The sequence below is a fragment of the Balearica regulorum genome, chromosome 15 (assembly GCF_011004875.1).
Source record: "Balearica regulorum gibbericeps isolate bBalReg1 chromosome 15, bBalReg1.pri, whole genome shotgun sequence".
NCBI classification, from domain to species: Eukaryota; Metazoa; Chordata; class Aves; order Gruiformes; family Gruidae; genus Balearica; species Balearica regulorum.
The window spans coordinates 316,659-344,600 of record NC_046198.1 but is presented as its reverse complement, the minus strand read 5'-3'; the positions used below and the strand labels follow the sequence as shown (position 1 = coordinate 344,600).

Here is a 27,942-nt window from a genome sequence, read left to right as displayed (position 1 = left end):
CCTAAGAGGGTCTGTCCGGCATATCGGACCCTCTGTTCCCCTCAGAAGGGAGTCGCCTGCAACTATAACCTGCCTTTTCTTCCTCCTGGAGGTGGTCATGATATGGGGGGAGGTGGGCCTTTCTGACCTTGGTGACATCTCTGGTGTAGATTGACCATAATCCATGTCCTCCTTTGCCTGGCCTTCCACAGCCAGAGCCTCAGACCAGTTCTACAGGGGTACCTGGAAGGGCGAGGTGGGCAAGGAGGAGGTTCGCCTGCCACCCCGAGCGTGGACCTGCCTCCATTCGCTCCTTTCTTTTAAGCTACGGCCTTCATCCTGGCAGGGGGAGGATACAGGGTCCCTTTGATCTTGAGTTTTGTCTGGTGCCTGTCCCCATGTCTGTCTCAGGGAGGGATGTTCACCAGTGTTTCACAGTGAAACCTGCTGGAGTAGGCAGATTTCCAGTGCTACATCATTACAAACCTTGTTAACCAGGGGCAGATTTAAGGGTCACAACTCTTCTTCAAAACAGAAAAGTTTCTTTTCTGGTAATCTGGAAGTAGATTATGGGATGGCAAACAGGAACAGTGGCTTTTGAGCTTCTTCCATGAAGACCCAAGTACAGGACTTTGAGTGGGTATCCCAGCACTTGTTACAGGAACAAGTCCATTGAGTTTAGCTGCAGCATCGTATGATCCATAAACTGAGAAAGCTGACTCCCTGCCAGCCAGGCTGATGTCACTGCTTTTAAGCCAGGTGTTGGTAGTGTTGACACAAAAAAATCAGCTGTGTTGAACACATACTTTCTTCTGCACACAAGCCTCCAACATGAGTATGTAGTACTGCTGCAGGTGGTTTTTCATAATCACATTTGGAAACTCACCGTGGGAGTTTTCCACTATGAAAAAATGCGATTGCAGAATTTCAGCACTGGCGAGTAGTGCCATGCCTGGAGGCTGAGGGATGTACTTAAAGCCACAGTCTAGCAGGAGTCTGATATAGCAGCCGAGGGAAAACACTGGTGGAGTTTCACATGGGCTCCCTGGTATGAGATGTGACCTTGGGAGGAAATGCAGCGATGGGCCACAAAGGTGGTAAATGGACTGGAGCATCTTTCATAGGAGGAGAGGCTGTGAGAGCTGGGGCTGTTCAGCCTGGAGGAGACACGGCTCGGGGAAGATCTTACCAGTGTGTTCAAGTACCTGCCGGGAGGGAGCGAGGACGAGGGAGCCAGACTCCTCTGGACAAGAGGCAACGGGCACAAATTCAACCACACAAAACTCCATCTGAACACAAGGAAGCAGTTTTTTACTGTGAGGGCGGTCAAACGCTGGGACAAGTTGCCCAGAGGGGTTGTAGAGTCTCCATCTGTGGAGATGCTCAGGCTCTGACCGGATGCGGTCCTGGACAACCTGCTCTGGCTGACCCTGCTTGAGCAGGGGGTGTTGGACCAGACAATCTCAGGAGGTTACTGCCAAACTAAAGGAGTCTGTGATTTTGCAGTTCTGTGACTTCTCACCTCGCCCCCCCCCCAATTTCTGCTGCACCAGACTCCCAACAGGGAAATCCTTTAATTGTCTGTGGTGTGAAATGAATTCACAGTGTAACTTAAAACACAGAAGATGTTGCTCTCTGAACACATTCTCTTCAGTAAATCAGTTTAAGAAAACTTTGCTTTGATGGATGGGTTTGTCTTCTGTGACATCTACTTACAATGTGACTTTACTGGATGCTGTCAGTCTACTAGTGTTTATATTAAATGTAACTTAAGCAGAGCTGCTCTTTCTCTTAAGGATACATAGTAATTCACATAAGTTATTCACATCAGCATTCCTTGTACTTTGTTATGTTAAAGTTTACTTTGTTCTTATAGCATCCTTTGTGCTTTTGTAAACACTGTGTGAGTGTTTGTGAGTATTTTGCATAGTGAAAAGGGCAGCTGGCTGGGTAAAATAAGCCTCTAGCATTCATGACTAAGAGCATCCTGGTTTAAAAAACAATTTCAGATCAAAACCTTTTACGCTTTTGAAGGCAAATGAATAGGCACGGCTTACGGAAGCATTTCTAGTAAGGTAATAAGCAATTAAGCTAGGCCTGTGTGCAAAAGGTAATCAATGTGATTAATTCAGGCTCCTGCCTGAAGAATAATGATGGTGTCACTTGCCTGGATATGTAATTTGTGAAAGGTGCGCACTCATCCAGAGCAGTAACTGAACCAGCAGGCCTGCCAAGGTGTGTGGAATGCAAGTGCTGATGTACAGGACTCTTGTGCTGGAGGAGCAGTGGTAGACCAGGCAGGCACACCACATGCAGACATGCTGTATGTGGGCAGTTTTGATGCAAGAGTGAACAGCAACTATCTAATGGCTTATGAACAAGCTTCAGCTAGGTTAGTTTCACTTACTGTAGTGTAGTTAAAAAGTGCCCGATGCAGGTTTCTGTATGCTGGAGAATGCCTAAGAACCATACAGCAGACACGTTTCACTTGGGTGCCAGGCATAAGAAAGTGGAACCATTCCCTTTCTGTAGACAATTCCCTTCAAGACTCCCTTTAAAGATGTTTATAATACACAGGCTAAAAATCCACTTTCAGACAGAAGTGATCGGTGCTGTGTCTGGCAGCCGCCATTGTTCTCACACTGCAAAGGTTCAGCTGACAGAGCCTTCGTTTCCTGTTTCATCATCAAGGAGCGGTGCTGCATCTGCAGGGTCTCTGTCCTCCTGCTCCACAGGTGCTCCCTTTCTTGTTCTGTTCAGCGTCCCACCCTCAAAATTCAAAGAAGCAATCAGTGACAAAGAGGATATTGTTCTTCCTGTATACGTATATTGCTGCAGCTGTGTCCTGGCCCTTCCCCTCACCTTCTTGCAAAAAACTACAGCCACCAACAGCTTGATACTCGGTAAGACTACTATGCGCTGCATCAGTATTTTAACAGATAGTTCTCTTTTTATGCAGTCCCATTTTTATGTCAGGGGAATTACTTATATACATGCACCCAACAGCTATTACATCAATAAAAGCAACTCAGTGATGCAAGACTCACACTTACCTGTTTCTTGTCCACAACATTGAGGCTAACAGAGGCAACAATGCATGCAATAGTGTTTGCCAACATAAAGATCATCATCTGCTGCCAGCGCCACAGCGGGATCTTTAATTCACTAAAAAAGGCCAAAACAGGATAGAACAACTAGTCATTTGAAGATATTTAATGCACCTCTATAATTCCTTGCAGCATCAGGTTGCAAAGACACCGATTTCTGTTCACACCGCTCCACTAAAACACTGGGGAAAAAAAAAAAAAAAGCAGCAGCATTCTCACCTGGACTTTGTTCCTAGAATGTGGCCAACAATCAGATTTGAAAGGCCAACTCCGATCATCTGCACAGAAGTTGCAAGCCCCATAGCTGTCCCTAAAGTTGCTTGAGGGACCACAAGAGGTATGGATGGCCACATACTAGCCTGGTAGGAGTAATGAGAAGAGATATTCACTCAAAGGTGTTAAGTGGCCATTGGTTTAAAAAGGAATTATTCCCACTAAATAAGCATTTATACTTTCTCTTCAAAAAATCTGGTATTTATCCCTCCCAGCCTATTGGCTGGTTCTAGACTGATCCGCATCATTTTCAAGCAGTTTGAGAGAGTGTAGACAACATATGTTATTTGAAACTGGAATAACCTGATTCCAGATTTCTGAAGGGGAGTCAGACCTGATGATTTAGCTCCTAAGTCTCAAAGGAGATTCAGGTGTCACATTCAAGGTTAAAAAAAAAAAAAGGCACAAAGAAAATTCATGCTTCACGCTGCATCAAATGGTCCCTTATTCTGCTTTGCCTTTTGCTTCATATTGATTCTTTGGGGTTATTTGTTACGAACCAAAATCTTCAGGATTGGGGAGCCAGTGACTTCAAGCCCTGGCTGCTAAACCTGCTCATCAGGACAGTAAAGCAGTGATATGTGCTGTCCAGGATGTAGAAGGAGTACACTCAACTACACACACTCAGCTACAGCAGTGGGGTTGCGAACTTACAGCAGCAAAGGAGTAAGTAATCCCCAACCAGATGGTTGAGACTAACGGAGGAACAAATGTAAACGCCAGGAGAGCGAAGACTGGCAGAGTGAATGCAGCACAGGCAACAGCAAAGACGCCTCTCAGTCCAACGTAGTCCTGGTAAACGAAACAAACAGAAGGCCTCTGACAAGGGATCCTTGCTTCCAACAGATCTGAGTGACCTGAGCGGCTGGCATGAGTGGCACTAACACGTCATTTCCTAGTTGTTGATACTGTAGCAGACTATTACTAGTTCCTCTGGCATGCTCCTGAACTGAGACTGAAACACTTGTCGGAGCATCAGTGTCCAGTATTCATGTGAAATAGCAGACTTTAATAAAGGGGGAGGAAAACCACACCGCTATGCCTTGACAATGATGGAAATACAGAAAGGCAGAGTTTGACAAAACAGGGACTGGCTACATGCAGGTTGTCCTTTCCCATCTACTTGCAAAGCTTCTCCTGATCCTTTCCGTTCAAGTCTCAGACTTTTCAAAACGTAAAGCCATTTGCGATTGTTTGGTGCTACCATAGCACAATTAAGGGACAGAGGGAAAAACAGGTTAATATTGTATTTCTTGTAATTTAATTCAGACTGAAGTGCATCTTGCAGTTTGCAAGGAATTAAAGGACTGTTTGTTCAGCAACAGCAGACTAAATTCTGGTTGAGGGGGTTGTAACAAAGACATTTCAAAAAATTAGGAAACAGTTATCAGCAAGCACTTCTGGTTTCGGGTACTCACAATTAATATGCCAACTGCTGCAGAGAGAACAAGGGAGCTGTCGTACACTGCCCCAGCAATATAAGCGGCTGCCTGCTGACTGTAACCAGAATATTTATCCTGGATAAACTTGCTAAAAGTAAAATGAAGGGGAGAAAAATTACATAATTAGGATTCTTGATCTGTTTATTTTGATAGACAGTAAGTCTGAGCACAAACATATGGACAGGAAGAGCTTTAATGAGAGGACTTGTAAACAAGTTTGTTTCCATCTGGTTGGTAGTGCCAAGCCTTTGTTGTTTTATTTTCTTTTTAATTGGTGCACACCATAGAGAAGCTAGTAGCTTAAATGGCCACTTTCAAGATGCTTCTGTAAGTGCAGAGGAAAACTGCAGGTTAAAGTTGGGCATATGTTCAATTACATCAGCACAGCTCACAAGCAGCAATTTGCTATCACCTGTCCAAAACATACAGATGGTTTTTTTACATTCTCTTTGAAGAGGCAGAAAATATCAATCTAAGAGTGAGAATGCTGACGGGCAGGAAAAATATTTTAAAATAATCCAGCAGCAAAGATCAGCATTTAAATTGAACACCTGCATTTTAGAAGTACTAGGAATTCCCCCTTGGCATCTTTAAGGAGACCTGGTTAAAGCAGAAAACATACAAACCACGTTTTGTTTTCATTGTCAGAAGTCAGCCTTTCACCTTTGTTAGGGACACACAAAAAATGGCATTAAAACTTACTCAAAATATTTACAGAATTTACAGTCATACAGTTGTAACAGCTTAGAAAGACTAGTTCACTAGAGATCTTGTAGCTACTTAAACCGGGTTTGACTACTTGCATGGCTACTAACCATTAGTAATAATGACCCTTTGTAGCCTGTGCTGTCAGCAAAGTATGAAACAAGACACTGTTCCCTGAAGATCCACTGCAAAAAGAATTTGCCAAAGAGCAGCGCCCTTGAGACCATTATTTTTCTGACTGGGAAGCAGCATAACATTTTTTTCCCCGAAAAGATATGTGAAACATGACTCTTGGTGCCTGAACGTTTGCTCCACAGGGAGAAAAAAAAAATTCTGCAGGGAGGCAGAATTGCAGAAATGAGGATTCTGTGTGATCAGACAGTGTTTTCAGTTAAAATGAGAGGGCAGCTGATAGAAAGCCCATCTCATCAAGGCCTTGACGATCCTTGCCATGTTGAATGTCTTTATTTGTACATTTGTTACAACAACGTTGATGACATTTCTTCACTCCTGATGTCACAGTGGCTTACTATATATCACTAATTAAGTACTAATAAAGTAATCTTTTTTTTTTTTCACTGCAGCCCTTTGCTAATATGAAAGTTCATACTCACTATGTCATAGAAGCTGCATCATCCACAAACAGGAAAAAAAAAAAACCCAGCAAAATGACAAGTCTGTGGCAGAGCCACAGGACAGAAGCAGGAGTCCCAATTTAGTTGGGCAGTTGGGTTTCTTTGTGGTAAGAAGGCATTAAAAAAAAAAAAGTCTGCAAGCCTTGCACTAGGATGCAAAGGTTTCCTCCGTTACAAATCCAGGCTGATGCAGCTTAGCTTTGTTCCAAACACAGCAGACAACATGCAGGAACTGCAGGACAGAACTGCCCCAGGCCTGTGAAGCTAACATCCCACCCAACTCAAAAGACAGCCATTTTGTTGGACTATCACAAAGATGAAATGTCTACAGGCTATTTTTTAAATAAAGTATTTCTTCCCCTTCTCCCAAATCCTTCTGATCACCCTTTTGCGGTGTTCCAAGCTTTAAATATTGGATGAATCACTTCCCTTTAAGTTATTTTTGCTTTCCTTCAGAAGCCTCCCTCACCTTTTAAGGGAAAGCAAGGTGAAAGAACCTTCATATCTTTAACTAGGTGTTAAAGATGTTTCTCTGTGTTTCATGAGTGGAAGAAACAAGCATATTATCCCCATATTTCCCAGTCAACCAAAAATCAAGGGCCTGCAAGGCTCTGACAGGCTTGTAGCAGTCAGTGGGACTACAGCCATAGAGCAATACCTGGCGTCTGCCACAAAGGGGAAGACTCCATTGTAGAAGAACATGATGGTGAGGACCAGGAGCCAGTAGCGAAGGGTAAGTCGCCGGATGTCCTGAACACGCTGCAAAGATAAGATGTGCCCTCACTCACCAGAAATAGTCTTCAGCTTCACATTAACGTCGCTTTCTGCAAGCCATTGAAGGTCAGCAAAAAATGAAGAAATAACAGCAGGTAAAAGGGAATTGAAAGGCAGCTCATACCTCTAAGCGAAATTTGGCATGTGCTGAGTCAAAGCATTCCTTCTTTAACACTATTCAGTAAAGAAAAAAAAGCTCTCTTCTTATTTTTATAAAGGCTATGGCTGCAAGAGACTATTCTAAGGAGGCTCTATTAAGAGCCTACTGCAAAACCTTAAGATAGAGTATAAACAGGAGTCACAACGCAGGTACAGAAAACAGTAAGAATACTGTCATGAGAATGAAGCAGTCTAATAGATTTAAGTGCCATAAAAATTGCAACCTATTGCCTGTAATGCTTGTTCCTAGACAGAAGAATGCAAGGAGGAACGGAAGATAAGGGCTGGCAAAACGTAGCTCAGTACTGACCAGATTAGCTATTTTCTATCACAGAGCCTGTAAGCCAGAAAGCAGTTCCAGGGAGAGGCCACTATCTAGTTTTATGCACAAAATCCTCCTCTAAGCCAGCTACAGTCAAGAAGTAACTGGCTCAGAAAAGTAATGCCGTTCAGAGTGCTAACTCAGCTCTCTGGAAGGCTGCAAATATGTAAGATCTAAACAGAAAATTTAGACTTTGGTGGCTTGCAGATGCAATACCCTCAGATGTACCTGAAGAGCTGCTCTGCAAGATTTAACTAAGTGGTGTTAATGCCCTCTTCTGGCCAGGACCAGCTCTTACTACTGCAGGCTTCCCTGCACTGCAAAACCAGTGCTCATACACCCCAGGCTTTCAAATACTGAGATGGAAAAGATGTCATTGCACCACATACCACTTTTTTGGATTCTTGCTGGATAACCCCATCCAAGCCCAGTTGCTTCATGCCCACTTTATCTAGTACACTGACTGTGAGGGCTGAAACAAAACCAAGCACACAGAGCAGGGTACCTGGAAAGACACAAGAGGTGTTAGAAATTCCTGTGTGGAGAGAGCTGAAGGACAAAACCACCTGCACGTAATGTGCAGAATTCTCTATGACTCCTACTCCTGGCTTCTCTTGCCGTTAACTGCCCTCCCTACTGCAGCCACGTCGCAGGACCATCTACCTCTGACCACCCTGTCAGTGTCCTTGAGCTCTTTGTCCACTAAGCTTCCAATCCCTGCAGAATTGCCTGAGGCCAGTGAAGCCAAAGCCCCACCCGTCTCTAAAGACAGCTACGTTGTTGGACTATGGCCAGAATGCCTTCTAAACTGCAGCATAACAAACCCAAGGTTAAAACAAGTCAGACATTAACAAAATCCCATGGTTCCCTGAGAAGGAGAGGTATCACACATGGGCTGGTACTGGAATCCAAGTTAATACCGCTTCATTTATGACACCTACTGCAGTTACCACAGCAATATCTGACCTGTTAGCACACTCAGCTCCAGAGAAGTGAGTGAGATTATGTTGGATGTGCCAGAAGCAAGTTTGGCAACGGGCATCTGCCACAGACATCCTTCTCTCAGAAAGAGATGTATCCATTTTGTTTTTCAGAGAGCCAAAACAATCTCTGTGATGCATACACTCTTTATCTGATGCATTTATCCCTTCATGGGCTAGTGAAGTCGCTGTGCTGTGCTTGTAAAGGCTGCCTGAGCACAAAACTAATAGTGTCAGATGGGATGCAACACGCCATGCCAGTCCCAGATTGTTCTCTTCTCTAAGAGCTGAAATCAGGAGAGCAACGGGTTTCAATTTCTGCAAGAGATTTATCTCCAATAGCATCCTCTTTTCCATGGGTTTTGTTGTGTGGGAAATAACACTTTCCTATAATCACTGAGTCTTTGTACACAAAGGATGCCCTGAGGCAGGTCTCCCTAACATCACCCTTCCAGCACACCAGAGCAGTGAGTGCCACTACTTCACTGCACTGTGAAACAGATCGGCCCTTCTGCTAGAGACAGATCCCATCTCACTGCACCAAAGAGAGGAGAGAAACTCAAATCTTCTAAAGATATGAGCCCTGGAATAGATTCACACTAAGAAACATGTCATTCAGATTCTGCTTCTCACAGTAATTCAAATCTATGGTTTTGATCAGTCCACTTGCAAGGCATCTTATGCTGAGATCAATACAGGTACTACTACAGAACTGGCATGTTCTGCTAGCTAAAACACAGATGAACACACACATTACATTCCTCTTTTGTTTCACTCTGAAGTTTCCATTCCATGGGAGTAAACCTACTTTAAGTACTGACTACCTGTGACTGCAGATGTTAAAATACCTCAGGAAAACTGCAGACAAAACTGTCAGGCCAACACTACAGCTTTAGAGAGTGTTTTCAGGCTTCAGTGGTGAAAACACCACTCCATTGCATACAGACAGCAACAGGAAAAAACTAGAAAATAATGTGCCTCGTCCTGCTAAGAACTTCATTATCTCTTTCAGGTACTTTTCCTAACTGGATCTAACAGGCTAGCCTCAGGTGTAGAGAACAAAAGGCCAAAGCACCAAAGAAACTCACCTCCCCAGAGTGTCCACTGCATTCCAAATTTTGCCTCAAACTGCTGGGTGAAGAAGAAGTTGAGGACACTCCCAAGACGGGAGAAAGACAGAGTCAGTCCAAATGCCAGTGCCAGCTCCTTTCCCTTGAACCAGAAGGCTGTGATACGATTCTGCACAACTTGGAGAAGACAAAAATCCTCTCTTGAACAGACAGACTTGGCCAACAACCTTGCACAGAAGCAACAAACGCAGCCTCTCAAGCTTGAGTGCTTGAGCTGGGGTAAGAGACCTCTACACATCCCAAATGGAGGTAGTATATGTCAAGTCTGCAGTCCATCCTAAAACGTACTAAACCATGCTGGGATATAGGAGATGAACTTATCCCTCAAATAAGGCAAGCAAAAATAATCCCAAAGGCATAGCAATCACATGTCAGTCCCCACCCATGGGAGAAGGACAAACTTGTTAGAGGGGAAAGACTTTTAAAAATTTTGGCACACATTAAATCTATGCAACCCTTCAAGGAGCAGTATTCTTCTGTTAGCAACAAAGGCTCCTGGTGCAGAGCAGGTGAAGCTGACTGGTAGGACAAGGGTCTAGGAGGCAAAATAAAAATGTATCGTGACCCTCTGGTGAGGCATAATTAAGAATGTGAATTCCTTACTAGTAAGTGACCCATTCCCAGAGCCAAAGAGCAGTCTTCCTGTTAGCATCATTGGTAGGAGGTATGGCGACCCCTTGAAATGTGAGCCTAAAGCAAAGATTGATGATCCCAGCACAGTCAGAAGGGAGAAAACAAAGACACCAACTAGGGAGAAACAGAAAACAAACACACAAACCTCAACAGACGTGCAGAGATCAAGACAAAAGCATTCTTTTTCAAAAGCAAAAGAGCAACAACCCAGTAAACCTGTGGGCTCCCATCAATTTACCCTCATTATTTTAATTTTGTAAAGACTGGTCTTTTTATAAAATGACCTGGGGGAATCCTCAAAATAATGATGACATTATCATACTGGAAGGTTAATGAGGCAGAATAAGTCAGACAGAGGACTCCGAACTCTATAGAGTCCCTGTTCCTGTCCTGAGCTCCACTACGGACTATGGCCTAGAGCAAGCCATCTCCTCTGTGCCTCTGTCTCCTCATCTGCAAGATGTTTACCTCTGTGACAGAGAGACAGAGGATAACTGCATTTGCTGGGTCTGCTGGGCCTTAGGTTGTGGCACACGCCAGAACAAATGTCAGAGCAGGGAACAGAACGCTACTTTATCAGTTTGTCCCATCGAAAACAGGTAACACTATTCCCGGTTACATGCGCATCAGAGGAAAGCATGTTTACTGCACTGCTGTGTAAATTCAGATAAGTCAGTGGTCAAAGGATGAAAACATCTCAGTTACCTTCATGGAGCTGCTCAACTAACCGTCACACACTCCACAGACAGAGCTGTCCCTCCTCTCCATTCCTCTCTGATCTCACTGAAGTGGAACCTTTGATCATCCCTTTGCACTGAAAGAACCACCTGAAATCCCAATTCAGTACAAGAGTAAATTAATGGATCCTCAGAACTTACAGCGATTTCCTAGTTTATCAATCAGGAATCCAGCCAGAATAACCACTACCGCATTTCTAGGAGAAAAAAAGAACAGAAACACTTGTGTCTTGCTGCTGGGAAGCAACTAGCAAACTACCCCACCCTCCCCAAGGCAAGAGAAAAGTGACTTACGTCCAAGCATAGATAGCGTACAGCAAATTGTATTGTGCAGGTGTCATTCCCAGGCCTTCAACACAGTCCAGCGTGCTGTTATGCCCAGTGCCGTTATGACGGGTTCCATTGGGGCAGGTCAAGTTCTGCATAACAAGTCACAAGAATTAGGCAGATGAAAACCCATGCGTTCCTTTAAAAATGAAGTAAAGCTCTTGCCTACCAGATTTCTATTTCTCCTACTCAGTTCCCACTTCCATGACCAGGAATTAGAGGATTTGTCTTCTCCCAGGAAGCCAGCCCTCACAAAATGAGAAATGACTGGCCATTGGCACGGCTTCCCTTCCCCTTTCTGCGGCAGTAGTGGCAGGGGCTCAGCACTTTTATACACATTTAAGAAAAGCCAGGAGATTGCACCATGAGGTTTATTTGATCCCTTAGTTTCTTGGCTATGATTTAGCTTGATCTGACTCTTCACTGCATACTATAAAGTCTTACGCAGTGTGTAAATATGAAACTTAGCAGTAGTCCATATTAACTCACAGCTATAAAGCATTTGCTGAACAGTAGGAAACCGGTAGTCCTAGCATAATTTAATAACATCATTTTTTGCTGCTGAAAAGCAACACCATATGATCAGTAAAAAACCCTAGATCTTCCAACTACTAAAAATCTACCTGCGTTAGGAAATGGAGGCTAGGTCTTCCTCACCAGTAGGCACGAGCTTAATGTCTTGAAAAAGCACAAGGAAAGCATGATTTTAACCACATGATTTGTATATAGCCATCGTGTTTACAAACCCCTCACATCTGCTGTGGTAGAAATGTCCGAGGCTGCAGGGAAACAGTTCTCTAGAACCAAGTGTTTTCACTGCAAGCACTGGTTTTAGATGCTCTGACTACCACTGTACCACTTGTGTAAGGCAGGCAGAGGATAAATTCGCCAGACTAAAAATATGGTGAGAGTGTCAACATATTAAACCATTGTTTTCACAGTACCTAACAGAAAAATATGGCTTGGTTTCACTACCCTATAAAGTAATCTAGGTAACAAAATATGACATAATCTTTCCTTTACTCCATAAATAAATAGCTGACTCTTCTCCCACAGATCTACAGAAGTTGTGGAGGATCAAGGATTAAATACTGACCTATTTTTTTTTTCTCCTGTTTTCAATGACAAATTGCACTCAATTTAGCCTGGAGTTCACTGTCTGAATGTTATGGATTAACTGCATTAAAAAAAAAAAAAGTTACATGCAAGCTATATATATTTCTGCCCTTGCCGTTGAAGCAGACAAAGAACAGGGCAGTGACTCGCAGCCTACACATACTAATCCACCAGCAGATGGCACACATGAGTAAAATTACCTCTCAAAAGACAGGAAACAAATGTAATAATGACAGATAAAAAAGGCAAGTAAGAATTTCTCTCAGGTATTCAGGAATTGGGGTAAGAACTTTGGGACTCCGGCATCCCTGGAGAGATCCCAGAAATCAACTGGGATATCAGTCTGAACCCTGAACAACAGAATTTTCCAGCATTTGAGAATACAACTGTTTTTTACATGACAGTCCTCCTGCAATCTCCCTGCATGGCTCTGTCTTTTGGCTAGCAAACACACGTGATGTGATACCTGCAGCATCAGGAGGTTTGCATCTGAAGACCCAGAAAGTCTTTTCTAGTATCCTATCTCCAACACTGCTAGTCTTCCAGTCCAGTTTAGGTACTAATGGTCAAGTCTATGTATCTTCTACATGCAGAGTGGTGTGAACGCTATTCGAACTCTGAACTTCATTAGTGTAGCAAACAGTTGTTTGTACAGAGAGCTGACAATCATTGAGCAAGGCTAGGTTTTACATTTCCAGTTCTCCAGGCAGTAGTGAGCACTCAAACCCCTCACGGCTTGTCCTGGCTTCGTGCATCTTCCTCACAGCAAACACGCCAGCAATAACCCCTCACCCCCAGCATCTGGAACATACGACCTTCGAGGACGACTCCTATGCTGACACCTTAAGAAAATATTCTGGAACTCTACCAGAGATCAAGACCTCCGTGTTGCTGTTTCTGCCTTTTTTTGCCCATTCCATTGCTGGACTGCGGCCCAGACGAACGCCCAGCACTTACCCCCTGGAACTGCTCCTGCAGGACGCCGGGAATGTCGAAGCAGAAGTAGGAGCCGAAGGTGAGGAGGCAGTTGAAGAGCAGCACCACGAACCTGTACGAGGCTGCGGAGCAGAGAGGACCGACCTCACCTCACCCCCTTCATCTCACGGCACGGCCCAGCCCTCTCGCAGGCCCCGCCGAGCCCCGAGCTGCGGCTCAGCCCGGCCGGGTCCGGGGGTGCGGGCCGCGCAGGCGGGGGTGAGACAGGGCCCGACCCCCGGCCCCCTGCGGAGCCCGCACCCCCGGGCCGTGCCCCCCTCCACGCCCCTCCGGCGCTCACCCCGCTCCGCCGCCACCGCCATGCCTCCGCCCGGGCCTCCGCCGGCCCCGCCTCGGGCCCAGCCCCGCCTGCAGCAGGTACACGGGCCTGGCCCCGCGGAGGCCGCCGGCGCTGCCCGGGCTGCGGGCGCTGGTAGGCCGCGGTCCGGCCCTGGGGCCGGGCCTGCCCCTCGGGGTTGAGCCGAAGCTGGAAGGGGTGGAAAGGAATGTGAAGGGAAAGGCTCCGATTTGAAAAGCAACGTGATGAACTGGAGGAGTTATCCTCAGTTAAAACGAGGAAATTTAGAAAGAGAATTAAAACTAGTACCTACAAAAGGAAGAAGTCAAGTGGATAAATACAAGGTAGGGAATAGCTGAGTAGGGAACAGCCGCACAGAATAAACTGGTTTGTAACGCATCATAAACTGAACAGGAGCCAAAAATGCAATGTTTTGTGGGGAAAAAAGGCATATCCTTTAGGATGTGTCAATAGAAGTGTCTCATGTAAGAAAAGGGGAAAGAGAGCAGTTATTTAAGCTAGTAGACAATACTGTAGGAAAACAGATAGAAACCAGCCAACCATAAATTAGAGGTTTCTAGTTTTCACAAGAGCAGGGGCCTGGTAATGAAAAGAAGAAAAAGGAAAGAATAATAAAAAGCACAACAACCACAAAAAACCCCAAAGCCGCTATATGATTGAAAGGGTGAGTATATTTCTCTTCCTGTTTGAAGAATATTTTCTACCCAAACAAGGCACAAAGAGCCATCAAATAAGGCAAGCCTCCCAAGACCACCCGTGAGGGCCAGTGCCTTACCTGGTTTTAAAACAGAGCTTGATAAATACACAAGTAAGGTTACGTGGCATGGCTGTCCTTCACAGCAAGCAGCAGGATTTGGGAATCCAGAAGTTTCTTCCCACTCCTGTGCCGGTGGGTGAAAGGTATACACACAGCAGGGAAAAGGTACAGGATGAAAAAGTAACCTTGAGCAACCTGGATATGTGTTGCAAAATGTTCTCTGCGCTCTTGTTTACGTGTTCAGTAAGACAAAGTTTATTCAGGTAGCCAATGTGATGGTAAAAGTTTTTCAACAGTGGTGTGTACTGAAGATAGTTCAATAACTAACAATTTTAGGACCATCTGACTTGTGAACAGACTACAAGATACCCTTATTTTTATAAATGCTCTTGTTTCAGACATCGCTTGTGCTTCCCTGTAGAAGTTTTTAATTTTATCCTACTCTACAATTTCTCAATTCCTTGGACTGCAGGTGTGGATAATGCTGAAACAGTGTGTCATTACCTTCTGTGCAGCGGATACTTCACGCTGCTGACCCATGTCATCATCGCAAAGCTGTGATGGGCTGACCCCGACGAGCAGGTGAGCCCCCACCCAGCTGCTCACTCACTTCCCCCAGTGGAATGGGAGAGAGAATCAGAAGGGCGAAAGTGAGGAAAAAACCAAGTCTTGTGGGTTGAGATACAGACAGTTCAATAAGTGAAGGGGGGGGGGGGAACCAAGGGAAAAAAACCACCAAGTGATGCACAAGCAATTGCTCACCATCAAGAGACCAATGCCCACCCAGCCCCCAAGCAACAATTATCTTGGAAAAAGCTCCTGTCCAGCTTTCTTGCTGAACATGATGCTACATGTCATGGGACATCTCTTTGGTCAGCTAAAACATGGTTATGTTACTAACACTGCTTTTCTCACCAGCCTGAAGCACAGCACTGTATCAGCTGCTATGAAGACGATAAACTCTTTCCCAGCTAAACCCAGTACACTTAGAACCAGGTCCTGAAAGGAACTCTTTTGGCAAAATAAAAATGTTTTATAACCGCATTTAGCAAAAATAAAAGTGTCTGGTTAACAATAACATTTATATATATGTGTGTATGTGTGTACCTATATGTGTGTATACATAAAACATAGACAATTGTGTCAGTGATTGATTTGAAAACTAGGGTTAGAGCTTTCCAAATGATTTGCAGGTTTTCAGGAAACTAGCTGGGTTTTGATTCTAGGTACTTCCTTACAAAAACTATGAAATGTTCCCGAGTCCAGTTTTTTCCTAAGAGTGCTGCCCCTCATTTAATTTGATTTATGTCTTCATGAAGACACCTGCTGGCAAGTATGGTTAGAACAGCATCTGGGAGAGCCTTTCCAGCTATCAATATACTGCCGCAGCGCTACCTTTTACTGTCAAAGAATGAATCTAAGATTCCAGACCTGGAAGTAATACATACATGCAGGGTACTATAGCCCACAGATTTTTTGTCAGGCTATAACCATTACCACTGGGGGGGGTTACCAATACCGCTGGGAGCAGCAGCATGTTCCTGTTCTGTACGAAGCTCTGTAGCACTTCTAAAACATGTTTGTGCCAACTACTGGTATTTGTATCACACTTCAGGAACCTGTGTTGCTATCACATTGCTTGCGAAAAATACTAATATGCTGGACAAAATTTGCTGTGGTGTCAAAAAGATGGAAATGAAAAATACATATCAGCATCCTGCTATGTAAATAATAGGTTGAAGATATTGGACTCCTTTGGATGGTGAGTCTGGACACCCACTTCCAATTTTCTCCCTTGGAAGTGTTTTGTTTTCCATATATATATATGAAATATTTTCTGTCTATAGATAGGTGTTTATATATGGAAATATATAATTTTTTCCATAATATTCCATGTTATATATATGGAAATAGATAATATATATTTTCCACATATATAAAATATTTCCCTCTCCCTCCTTTCCATCTTTGGCTTAACAGGCTTTGTGAATTTGATGTGTTAGAATTAATTTTGAATTTTACTCTTTTTTCCCCCCTTTTAGCTCCAGCTCATAAATGATCTGGAGTAGAGATTGGAAGTGTGTTTGATTCATGAGCCCTTAGTAAGAATTAGTATATAGGACTAGTGATGGTGAGGTCAAATACTTGTGAGGGATTTGCAATGGTGGCATGAATGTCCAGACTCAGGTTACTGCATGTCTAAAAGAACCTTTAGGCTGTCTTTAGCGAGGAAGGGGACAGGCATGAAAGTACTTTAGATGTCTTGTCAGTTAAAGATAACTTTCTGAGCATGGCCAGGTGAAATACTTTCCTGCTGAATCTGTATGTCAGCAGCTCTGGTGTCTCTGCTGTTGCTCAGAGCTTCCCAGAAGAGAATCAGAACTAATAGACATGACTGATTAAAAATCTATGATCCAGAAATCATTTTGGAACACTGAACCTGAAAACTGTTATTATTTCCATCTTCTATCCAGTCAGAAGTCTTTATGTAGTAAAGAGGTGTGAGCTTATGTTGGAAACGGAGTAGGAGGATCCAGAAAATTTAAAACTGAAGAAATAGCAGTGTGTCAGAAACCTCATCGGCTCACAACACTTACGGGGCAAGAACCAGACCAATTCAGACAGAGGAGAGAAGGGGAAGAGCTCTTTTTCCATTACTGCTTCAAGGAGGAGAACTAATATTTGGTAAGAAAAATCAATTAGTGACAAATAAGATGGAGATCCTGAACAGAACCAATGGAGACCATCCTTGAAGAAAACCTTTAATGTGGAGGGTCCGTGATGGCTTTGTAAGGTTTGAAGCACGGCTGTGGGCAGCTGGTTGACTCAAGGTTTGCCTTAGGTTCTACCTTGTAAGTGTATCTATGATTTTAATATTGTCTCCTGTCTATTAGGTCTCTTATATTCTGTCAAATTCTATTCATCTTAACTTGAATTTGTAGGTATTCGGTCATTCTGATTTTTATTTGAACCATCACCTGGTTGCTACACCTGTGCATCCATAAATGTATCATCCTAACATTTTGCCTTGACTGTAAGTTTATTCCAGAACTGCAGAGCTTTTGTTATTTCCTGAAGCTCTCAGAAGTCCTGGTTTTAATCTTCTCATAAAAACCTACACAGATAATTGCAATTCGGTTTTACAGAAAGCTTACTGAAGTCAAGTCCTTCTGCCCTTGAAGTTCTTGTGCCAGTTTTTCCGATTTTATAGCTTCAATTTTCTATCTTAAAACAGGCTTTCTCTTCTGGTGTATGTTTCCTCTTGTTTATCTGGGTTTTCTATCACCGGGATCTCAGTCTCAGGGACTCCTCAAGTATTGTGGACAGTCCTTTGAGTTTAACACTTCACTTAGTAAAGCCTGTGTCATTATTCGCATTCTGTTTCCAAGTGATTGCCTTACATGAGAGAAAACAGTGAAACTGATTTTGTGACAAGTTGTGTTAAATCTTTTTGAAAAGAAAAGAGACTGTATTTTTTGTTATCTCTTCAGTCATAAACAGGTAAAAGTATAGCTGTAGTAAGTACGTTTTCAGGCCGGCAACTGATTTTAATTTGTCAGGTGTTATACTTCATTTTCCAATCAATTGTGTGTTTCTTCTGAAACAGAGGAAGCAGGAGCATTAATATGTAATCATATTTTGCCGTATCCTTCTCATGACTGTGGATTTTTCTTACTGACCAGCCAGTGTCTTCTCGCTGGGTCCCCAGAGGTTGTTCCGCTGCCAAGCTCTGAAACGTCTTTTTGCTGCTGATGGTGTCAGAGGCTCCGTCACCAGATGATGCGTGCTGCTCACCGCTGGGGCTGAGCGGCTGGAAGGGAGGAAAATCCCCAGTGCACGGGGTGAGCAGGGGGGACGAGGAGGGTTTACAACGGCAACAAGACCCACATTTGTGTTTGCTTACTGCGGTGTCTGAGGGATGAGTTTGTTTTGGTTTTTTTTCTGTAATGTCCTGCTGTTGTGAGAGAGCTCTTTAGTATAATTAATAATGTAACCTCCTCTAGCATTACTGCTCCATTTGCTGATGTTCATTCCAGCTAGCCTAGAAGCCATCCCTCCCAAGGGTTCAGGTCAGACCTTAAAACCCACCGTGGATTTAATATGGCACTGAACTAAGGAGTCCTGTTAGTTAATTATATTCTTTGCCCTTGTCACAGAGGCAGAATTTTCCCTGTTTGCTGAACTGCTAATAAAGGCAACCTGACTCTTTTGGTACTTGTACTGCATCCCTTATTGTCATATCTGAGCATCTGTCTGTCACCTTAAATTTGTACTGAAGGTCTCTTAAATGTAGCTTAGCTTTCTAGAGGCTCTGCAAGAGCCTCTCTCCTATTTATAAAAAGTAGTGTGGTGGGTTGACCCTGGCTGAGGGCCAGGTGCCCACCAGAGCCGCTCTATCACTCCCCTCCTTCATTAGACAGGGGAGAAAAGGTACAATGAAAGAAAACTTACAGGTCGAGATAAGGACAGGGAGAGATCATTCACTAATTATAATCACGAGCAAAACAGAGTAGAGGAATGAGAAATAAAACCAAATCTTAAAACACCTCCCCCCACCCCTCCCATCTTCCCGGGCTCAACTTCACTCCCGGCTTCAACCTCTGCCCCCCCCAGCGGCACAGGGGGATGGGGAATGGGGGTTACGGTCAGTTCATCACACGGTGTTTCTGCCACTTCTTCATCTCAGGGGGAGGACTCATCGTTCCCCCGCCCCAGCGTGGGGTCCCTCTCATGGGAGACAGTCCTTCACGACCTTCTCCAACGTGAGTCTCCTCCACGGGGTGCAGACCTTCAGGAGCAAACTGCTCCAGCGTGGGTCCCCCACGGGGTCACAAGTCCTGCCAGCAAACCTGCTCTGGCGTGGGCTCCTCTCTCCACGGATCCACAGGTCCTGCCAGGAGCTTGCTCCAGCGTGGGCGTCCCACAGGGCCACAGCCTCCTTCAGGTGTCTCCACCTGCTCCGGCGTGGGGTCCTCCACGGGCTGCAGGTGGAATCGCTACACCCCCTCATCCTCCCTCCATGGGCTGCAGGGGGACAGCCTGCTTCACCATGGTCTTCACCACGGGCTGCAGGGGGATCTCTGCTCCGGCGCCTGGAGCACCTCCTGCCCCTCCTTCTGCACTGACCTTGGTGTCTGCAGATGTTCTTACATCTTCTCACTTCTCTCTCCAGCTGCAAGAGCTCTCCCTAACTGTTTTTCTCTTTCTTAACTATGTTATCACAGAGGCGCTGATTGCCTTCACCAGCGGCGGGTCCATCTTGGAGCCAGCTGGCATTGGCTCTATCAGACACAGGGGAAGGTTTTAGCAGCTTCTCGCAGAAGCCACCCCTGTAGCCCCCCCTGCTACCAAAACCTTGCCACGCAAACCCAACACAAGCAGGTAGAAAGAAACGGGGAGTTGATGTAAATCTAGGCACTAAGGTGTGTGCAGCTGCCCCTTTCTGCTTGAAAAGATTGTCCCTAGCCAGGCATGTCCCTGGACCTGCAGTTTGTCAGCTGAAACCACAGGAGTAAAAGTGGGGCTGGGGTTAAGGTCCGGGACACGGGAAGAAAGCAGTATGCTGGTACAGAAGATATGTGTCAAAACTGGCATTTGAAATGTCCCATCCTACTCCCTTCATGTTTCTCTCTGTCTCTCGCTGCCGTGGAAGGATATCGAGTGCAGAAGGGCTACTATAAAACATTTAACAGCAGCCAGTGTTTCTGAAAACGTCATGAGTTTCTGCACCTTTTACTACACTTCTACTCTTTCTTAATTTACCATGAGATACCCTTTCTTGCAGTGGCCGTGGTTTTCGTATAATGTAGCTTGTTTGGGGTTTTGGTTGGGTTTTTTTCCTTTCTCTATAGTTTATAGGGCAGGGAGTAAAAGGGCTGAGATCAGCAGACCAAGACATCCTGACATCATTCAGGAAATCTTTTCTTGCCTTCGGTTCAAGATCTACTCATCAATTTACTATGCAAGAAAAAATAATAAAGTCCACATGCAAGTTAGTAAAAGAAAAAACAACCCTGAACTTACATTTTGCATGCATTTTCTGGTGTTAATATTCACCATGAATGTAATTATCATCTCCCCTGAAAAGCACACTTGGATATCAATAATAAAGCAATGAGAATACAGTTGAACTTGATCTTAAATGTCTTTTCCAACCTAAATGATTCTATGATTCTATGACAATTAATAGAATTCAGAGATGGAAGACGGAACTCTGATCCTACAGATCCTTAGGGCAGATCACCACTGCAATCAGTGGTTTGCTAATTAGCACAATGCCATCCTAAGGAAATACTATACGATTTGTGTATCATTTCCTGATCTATGGCAGAGCTCTCAAGTGAACGTCAGCTGTCGGTACTGGGGACAAGATATTTAGTGCACAAGTTGAGCAGTTTATTGTGACAGATCAAAAGATATATAATAACTGGGTACTAACTTTGGAGGACTATGTCAAAAAGACATTTGCTTTAGGCAAAGATGCCATTTTTAAAGCTGTGTCCAGAAGATGCTTCTGAAGTGTGCTGAAGAGAGGTAGAGGAGAAAGGAACTTTTCTGTTGCTACCCCATATCATCGCAGCAATGAGTAGTACGCTTTAAAGTTTACCAAACCAGCAGATGGGAAGAAAATTGTGTCAGATTTTACAAATCTGTGTTTTAATCAAAATATTGTCAAAAATATAATTACTTGAAGCATTCCAAAAACAGAATCACAGTGCTTTCTTATGTTCTTTAAAAAACTCCAATAAAATAGAATGCAAAAGGCAGGGGAGTTGCCTTCAGGGATGCAGAAATCTGTGTTTGCAGATCTCAGGGATTTCACCCAGAGTGGAAGCTGCTTTTCCTCATGTTTTACAAATGCTGAACGAGCTCTCCTGAGCTTTCCTACAAGGCCTCTCTTCCTCCTCTTCTCCCCACCATCCTCTGCAGACTGAGGCTCTGGTTACAGTTCTGCCAGAACCTTCCAACGCCTCCTTGAGTAGCCATGAGGATCGGATAGGGGATGATCACATCGCATGGCCCCAAACAGCTCTCCAAGGTCGTGTTTGGTATTTGCACAGTCTTACCTGCTTTCTTTTTTTGTTGTTGTTTTGGGTTTTGGGGGGGGGGGTTGTTTGTTTGTTTTTTGTTGTTTCGGGTTTTGTTGTTGTTGTTTCTGGTGCATATTTATACCAGCGCCATTTACACTGCTGAAGAAATGTAAAAGATCAGAGAGGATGAACTGATGCCCCTGCTTCACCATTGGTCACAGACAGTGAAGCGCTACATCAAAGCAGTTAATTAAATTTTGACTAAATTATTTGCAAAACACTCAGTAGGGTGAGTAGATGTACACAGCTGGTCTATAGAAAAATTTCATGGTTGTGAAGGTATCCAATATGGAGTTTTATCTACCTTACTTTTTTTTTTTTTTACAGTCCATTTAATTAATAGAAACTCTGCGTAATAATGTAGAAAACTACACACAGTTTTCCTTAGTCAGAAGAGAATTGAACAAACAGAAATACAAGGGGCTGTGGTCTGTAAGTACCTACAGCAGTAGACAGCTCCTGAGACCAGTAAAAGGTGTATTAAGATCCCGTGGCCGTAAATTAAAAATAAAAAAATTAAAGCTGGAAATACCGCTAAGGATTTCCAAAAGATACGGTAGATTGTCTAATTAAAAATGAAGGCTGAATATCTCTGTAACATACATTCTGTGGCCAAAGCACAAGTCATTACCACAGTTCAGAAATTACTGGGTGAATGAAGTTTTGTAAAACTACCAGAATATTTTTTCCTGACCTTAACAAATATGGAAGAAGCTTCTGTAGTGGGAGATGAGCCATATGTGCATGGTTGCTGTCGTTAAATAGGGTTTTCTGTAAACATTGTCTTTAAAATGCTTATGGAACTTCATTAAATTATTTGAAGCCAAATCAAGCATTCCTTTTAAACTTAAAAGGAATACCACTAAACAGTTCTTATGCTAGACAAAGAGAAACCTCTTTAAAAAGGTTTTATATGATCCCATTCCTGCAGCTAAATTTTGCCAGTCAACTCTCCAGATACTGTCTTATAGAAAGGAAGCACAAGTAGTTTCTGCTGTACAGGTATTTTTAAACAAGAATAATCACTTGTAAAGGAAGTCTGGTTTACAGAAATCCTACCTCTGCCACAAGTGTCATGTTGGTACTGTGATGCCATAATTTTCTGCAGAAACAACTTAACTCCTTGGATTTCAGCTGAATATTGTTGAAGGTAAATTCTAGCCACCAAAAACAATTTAATATTGTCCTTGGTGTGTGCCATCAAGATAAAAACCTAAAAACGTTTGTTCTTTCACACAGCAAAGTTCCAACTGTCCAAAGGAAAAGAAAAAGGCTAATTGGAGATCACATGGTTATTAAAAATAATAGTGATTTTACTTGCTTAGTCTCAGTGTTTCTATCCATTCGATACGCCCTGTGTGTTGTCTCTACATTGTCTACTTGGAAAAGTAAACTCTTTAGGAAAGAGACCTTGCAGTCACATACATAGAACAATTAGGTTTTAGCATATTGTTAGTGCTAAGCAAATAACAACTTGAATTACATATAAGTTCCTATGCCAGATGCAATAAAAAACCAAGAGGGATAGAATAAGTGAATATTTTGCCTTGCCAACTTTCATTTTGAAGTGGTAATTTTAGCTCTTTCTCACGTGTGGCAGCACCTAGGATTTCTGCAGTTTCTTGGCTCATCTCTAGACTTTAAAGACTGATGGATCTATAAATACAGGAATGTATATTTATATGTATATTTGTATATTTGTGTGGGTAATACCATGACCTCACCAGGCGATGCAATTTAATGGGGTTTAATTTGTGTCACTCCCATTGGTATAGTTTCTTATGTATGTGGGCAAAACACAAGAAAACTTTATAAATGTTTGTTACATACCCTCTAGATTACATTGAAATTAGAAGTTTGATATAATGAGGAATTAATCAAAATAAATTGGTGATTAAGCCTTTTCTCACCCTTTATCTGCCTTGTTTTTCTCTTTTTACCTGATCTTGTAAATTTTTGTTCATAATATTTTAAATGCAATCAAGCATGCAATCAAGTTTGCTGGCATGCTGTTGTTGCTCTGAATGACAGTACAAGTTTTTGTCCGTATAGTGTGAATCAAGGCCCAACATGTTGGTCAACTTTTTGAGTTTTAAATTTTTCAGCGGGATTTCTTGCATTCACGTTTGTTGCTTATATGTATACACCCATTGCATCCGCTGTGCTCGCCTGGACCTGCTCTGTGTGGAGAAAGTTTGAAAATCTGACTGTTACCTTCAGATGCCTCAGGATTCATTGGTGATCCATCTCATAACTAGTTACACCTCAGATTCAATCATCATAGATCCCTCCCAAGTGAACTACTCTTCCCTTCCCTTCCCTTCCCTTCCCTTCCCTTCCCTTCCCTTCCCTTCCCTTCCCTTCCCTTTTCCTCTTTTTTCCTTTCCTTTTCCGTTCCTTTCCTATCTGTCAATTCTCCTTTTTTTGGGAGACAAACAGGTTTTTTGTTATAAATGCAGCCGTCTCTCAAAGCTGTCATGCAATGAATCTGTAGTATACTAGCAATATACTTAGCTATAATGGCGTAACGAAGGATGAAACAGTCATAAGACTTAAAACTGTTAATTACCGGTGAGATGCGATATTCCCATTGCAATTATGATTTCTGGGTAGGTTTAAAGTTCTTTCCCTTTGTGTAACAGGAAGCTTTTAGGGTCGACTAATGATGACTTTGGAATTACACTCTTCTTCAAGAGCTCTAAATAAAACGTGTATGTTGGGACCCTTTTCACAAAGCAACACCTCGTTTCTCTCTCCTGCCAGGTTGGACTCAGTATAGAGAAGATGGCTTTCTGCTGCCTTCCTACTCGAACTCCACAGTCTAAGATCAGCTGAGCCCAAGACCTGGCTGACTGCTCCGAGGTTTGCCTGCAGTGGTTTTCTGTAGCCACGCTGCAGAACGGAATAGCTGGTCCTTGTCCAAGTACAACCCTTTTGGCATTTCCCTTACCTTGCTAACTCTCTTGTAGTCAGGACGCGCCAGCGCACCAGGGCAGACTCTTGCCCACAGCTGTGCTTCATGCTGCTGTGCAAAGATGAAAGCACAGCTCAAATGCAGACTCCAGATCTGCATTTAGCTCTGTGGTGGGCTGACCCTGGCTGAGGGCCAGGTGCCCACCAGAGCTGCTCTATCACTGCCCTCCTTCACTAGACAGGGGAGAAAAAGTGCAACGAAAAGCTTGTGGGTCGAGGCAAGGACAGGGAGAGATCACTCACTAATTATTATCATGAGCAAAACAGACCAAACTTAGAGAGGGAATTCATCTAATTTATTATCAAGCAAAACAGAGTAGAGGAATGAGAAATAAAACCAAATCTTAAAACACCTCCCCCCACCCCTCCCATCTTCCCGGGCTCAACTTCACTCCCAGCTTCAACCTCCACCCCCCTCAGCGGCACAGGGGGATGGGGAATGGGGGTTATGGTCAGTTCATCACTGCCACTTCTTCATCCTCAGGGGGAGGACTCCTCACATTCTACCCCTGCTCCAGCGTGGGGTCCCTCTCACAGGAGACAGTCCTTCACGACCTTCTCCAATGAGTCTCCTCCACGGGGTGCAGACCTTCAGGAGCAAACTGCTCCAGCGTGGGTCCCCCACGGGGTCACAAGTCCTGCCAGGAGCTTGCTCCAGCGTGGGCTCTTCTCACTCCTCTCTCTGGCTGCAAAAGCTCTCTCTGTTTTGTTTTCCTTCTTAAATACATTATCACAGAGGCGCTGATTGGCTTGGCCTTGGCCAGCGGTGGGTCCGTCTTGGAGCCGGCTGGCATTGGCTCTGTCAGACACAGGGGAAGCTTCTAGCAGCTTCTCACAGAAGCCACCCCTGTAACCCCCCCGCTACCAAAACCTTGCCACGCAAACCCAACACAAAAACTCCTTTGCTCTAATCCCAGCTCTAGCAGTCCTTCCCTATGTGGTCTTTATGGGTCTATTTAACACTTCTGCCTCAGTTTCTTCCGTCTCTAAACCAGAGACAATATTCACAAGATGGTGTAAGACCTGATTAGCATTTGCAAAATGGGAGTTACTAAGTATGTTGCTGTGGATCTGTGGTCTCATACATACCAAAGACAGATACTTACATAAATCATTAATGCACATATTGCTGCAATTCCACTCAGTTTTGTATTACTTCTGCTTGCAGGATATAAAGTCATAGAATTATTTAGGTTGGCAAAGTCCTTAAGTTCATCAAGTCCAACCGTTAACCCAACACTGCCAAGTCCTACCAAGGAACCATGTCCCCATGCACCACATCTACACGTCTGTTTAAATACTGCCAGGGATGGTGACTCCACCACTTCCCTGGGCAGCCTGTTCCAATGCTTGACAATCCTTTCAGTGAAGAAATTTTTCCTAACCTCCAATCTAAACCTCCCCTGGCACAACTTGAGGCCGTTTCCTCTTGTCCTATTGCTTGTTACTTGGGAGAAGAGACCAACCCCACCTGGCTACACCCTCCTTTCAGGTGGTTGCAGAGAGTGATCAGGTCTCCCCTCAGCCTCCTCTTCTCCAGACTAAACACCCCCAGGTCCCTCAGCCGCTCCTCACCAGACTGGTGCTCCAGACCCTTCACCACTTCGTTGCCCTTCTCTGGACATGCTCCAGCACCTCAATGTCCTTCTGGCAGTGAGGGGCCCAGAACTGAACCCAGCACTCGAGGTGCAGTTGAATATGCCCATACATATGCTGCCATGTACAACTGACTGTCTTACTATTTAGTTTTCATTTCTTATATGGCAAAATTCCCAATTGCCTGTGTCTTTGCAAGAGTTTTTTCTAGATTTTTTTTTTTCCTAGATCACAAGATTGTTCTGGATGGGACCATTTTTTACCTTACTGCCTTTGTTTGCCTAGTGTTTAGTATGCTGCTGTTGTAAGCACCTTATTTACTATTAATGACAAAAATATGACCCTGTTTAGGTGATGAAAACAAAGGAAAGTTTAACTCTTGAAGAATTGTTTGGTCATAGTTTCTATGCATAAATTTTCCCTATGACTTTGAAATACTTTTTTTAGAAAATTAGAAAGGGCAACTATCACCATAACCCTCCAAAAGTTTTGGTTTAGACTTAAATTTCAGTTAGTTGGAAACCCCTTGAAAGTGGAAAAAATTAATCCTTCAGAGAAGTTCAGAGATACTTTAATATTTCTGATCATAAGGTGATTGAATAGTTATTTTGCATATAATAAAATCTTTTTAGGGCTTTTTTTTTTTAAGGCAGTACCAGCTTGGCTAAGTAATAAATCTCTTTTTCTCATTTGCCTACGTTTATTTCTTCCAATGATGCAAATCACTTACCTAGCTTCTAAACCATTTTTATTTCTAATTAGAATGCCTAAATGAGAAGCTTTTGAATTTCAGATATATGTAAAGAACTTAATTTATTTGCCTTTTCTTTGTTAGGAATAGTAAAGTATGTCCTCGATATTTCAGAATCTCTCTACTTTCTCAGCTAGGAACATGAAAAGTAATATCCCTCGCAAGTAGGTTATTCACAAGGATATTTTGCAAAAGGGCTTTGAGATGAGTAACAGTGTAATGAAATGTTCTAGTCACGGCAGTGAGAACTGGGGGATGCTCTGATAACAGGCATTTTGGAGCGTTATTTCCCCTTTCCACCCCATTTTTACACTCTATACAAATGTATTTCAGAAATGAGTAGCGTATGCATCAATTTGCCTTTTGTAACTTACGCTGAGGGTGCTGGAGTCTGCCTCCTGTATCTGGGAGCATGCTGCTGCTTATACAAATCTATTGATGAAGTTCAATGCTTATCAATATCTAAAGGGTGGGTGTCTAGAGGAAGGGGCCAGACTCTTCTCAGTGGTGCCCAGTGACAGGACAAGGGGCAACGGGCACAAACTGGAACACAGGAAGTTCCATCTGAACATGAGGAAGAACTTCTTCCCTCTGCGGGTGACCGAGCACTGGGACAGGCTGCCCAGAGAGGTTGTGGAGTCTCCTTCTCTGGAGAGATTCAAAACCCACCTGGGCACCATCCTGTGCAACCTGCTCTGGGTGATCCTGCTTTGGCAGGGGGTTGGACTAGATGATCCCCAGAGGTCCCTGCCAGCCCCCACCAGTCTGGGATTCTGGGATTGTGCTGCTCCTTTCAAGGGCTCAGGTGCTGGATGTTTTGGGGACTTCAGATGACCAGTTTTAACCTCCAGTTTTAGCTGTCAATTCATCCCAGCCTGAACAGGTCCTTTCACTGTAGTACGTATAGCTGCCTTATCTTGGAAATATGATTGAGTAACTAAATTGAAACAACTAACATGGATGGAGCAAAGGAGTGCCCTGATTTTCACAGATACTAGGAAAAGACTTGCAAGTCTGAAGATGTTTGGAGGGTTTGCATTGAGTTGCAAAATTAGGTTCTAATACTCTTATGGCTGGAAGTTGTCTCCCTCCCTCAAAAAAAGAGTCCTTCTGGATCAGGCCTCAGATTGAACAACGTCCAGTTTAGATAATGCTTAAGTT

At 43.7% G+C, this 27,942-nt stretch overlaps 1 protein-coding gene and 2 long non-coding RNA genes across 6 annotated transcripts in view; 1 reads left to right on the top strand and 2 right to left on the bottom strand.

Annotated features, from left to right (window-relative positions):
• The window catches only part of LOC142603950 (uncharacterized), a 221,404-nt gene that overhangs the window by 36,936 nt on the left and 156,526 nt on the right, over positions 1-27,942 (bottom strand). The gene's annotated exons all lie outside the window — the stretch shown is intronic.
• On the bottom strand, positions 1,270-13,723 carry LOC104634962 (lysosomal dipeptide transporter MFSD1-like). 2 transcript variants are annotated; one of them, XM_075767280.1, is made up of 13 exons: positions 13,596-13,723; positions 13,277-13,377; positions 11,171-11,295; positions 11,018-11,073; positions 10,110-10,253; positions 9,465-9,623; positions 7,786-7,901; positions 6,800-6,900; positions 4,778-4,889; positions 4,014-4,151; positions 3,306-3,445; positions 3,033-3,144; positions 1,270-2,748 (listed from the first exon to the last, which is right to left on the bottom strand). In XM_075767280.1, exons 1-13 carry the CDS (start codon positions 13,615-13,617, stop codon positions 2,632-2,634), a joined length of 1,443 nt encoding a protein of 480 aa, XP_075623395.1. In that variant the 5' UTR covers positions 13,618-13,723; the 3' UTR covers positions 1,270-2,631. The 2 variants fall into 2 exon arrangements, with proteins under 2 accessions (XP_075623395.1, XP_075623396.1); XM_075767281.1 differs by lacking the exons at positions 13,277-13,377; positions 13,596-13,723 and having other exon boundaries at positions 10,868-11,073; positions 11,171-11,264.
• Positions 13,639-24,536, top strand: LOC142603948 (uncharacterized). Of its 3 annotated transcripts, none has more exons than XR_012837840.1 (5): positions 13,639-14,277; positions 14,843-14,952; positions 15,986-16,132; positions 16,845-18,717; positions 19,753-20,603. It is a non-coding gene; the product is annotated as an uncharacterized LOC142603948 (long non-coding RNA). The 3 variants fall into 3 exon arrangements; XR_012837841.1 differs by lacking the exon at positions 19,753-20,603 and adding an exon at positions 24,225-24,536 and having other exon boundaries at positions 13,646-14,277; positions 16,845-17,055; XR_012837842.1 differs by lacking the exon at positions 19,753-20,603 and adding an exon at positions 20,702-21,458 and having other exon boundaries at positions 13,646-14,277; positions 16,845-17,055.

Excerpts from the sequence above, each read along its gene's own strand:
- LOC104634962 (XM_075767280.1), bottom strand. The coding sequence starts at position 13,617 with ATGGCGGTGGCGGCGGAGCGGG. Across the intron at positions 11,074-11,170 it reads TACGCTATCTATGCTTGGAC|AAATGCGGTAGTGGTTATTC; the intron begins GTAAGTCACTTT and ends TTTTTCTCCTAG. Across the intron at positions 10,254-11,017 it reads TGATAAACTAGGAAATCGCT|TTGGTGTCTTTGTTTTCTCC; the intron begins GTAAGTTCTGAG and ends GTTTCTCCCTAG.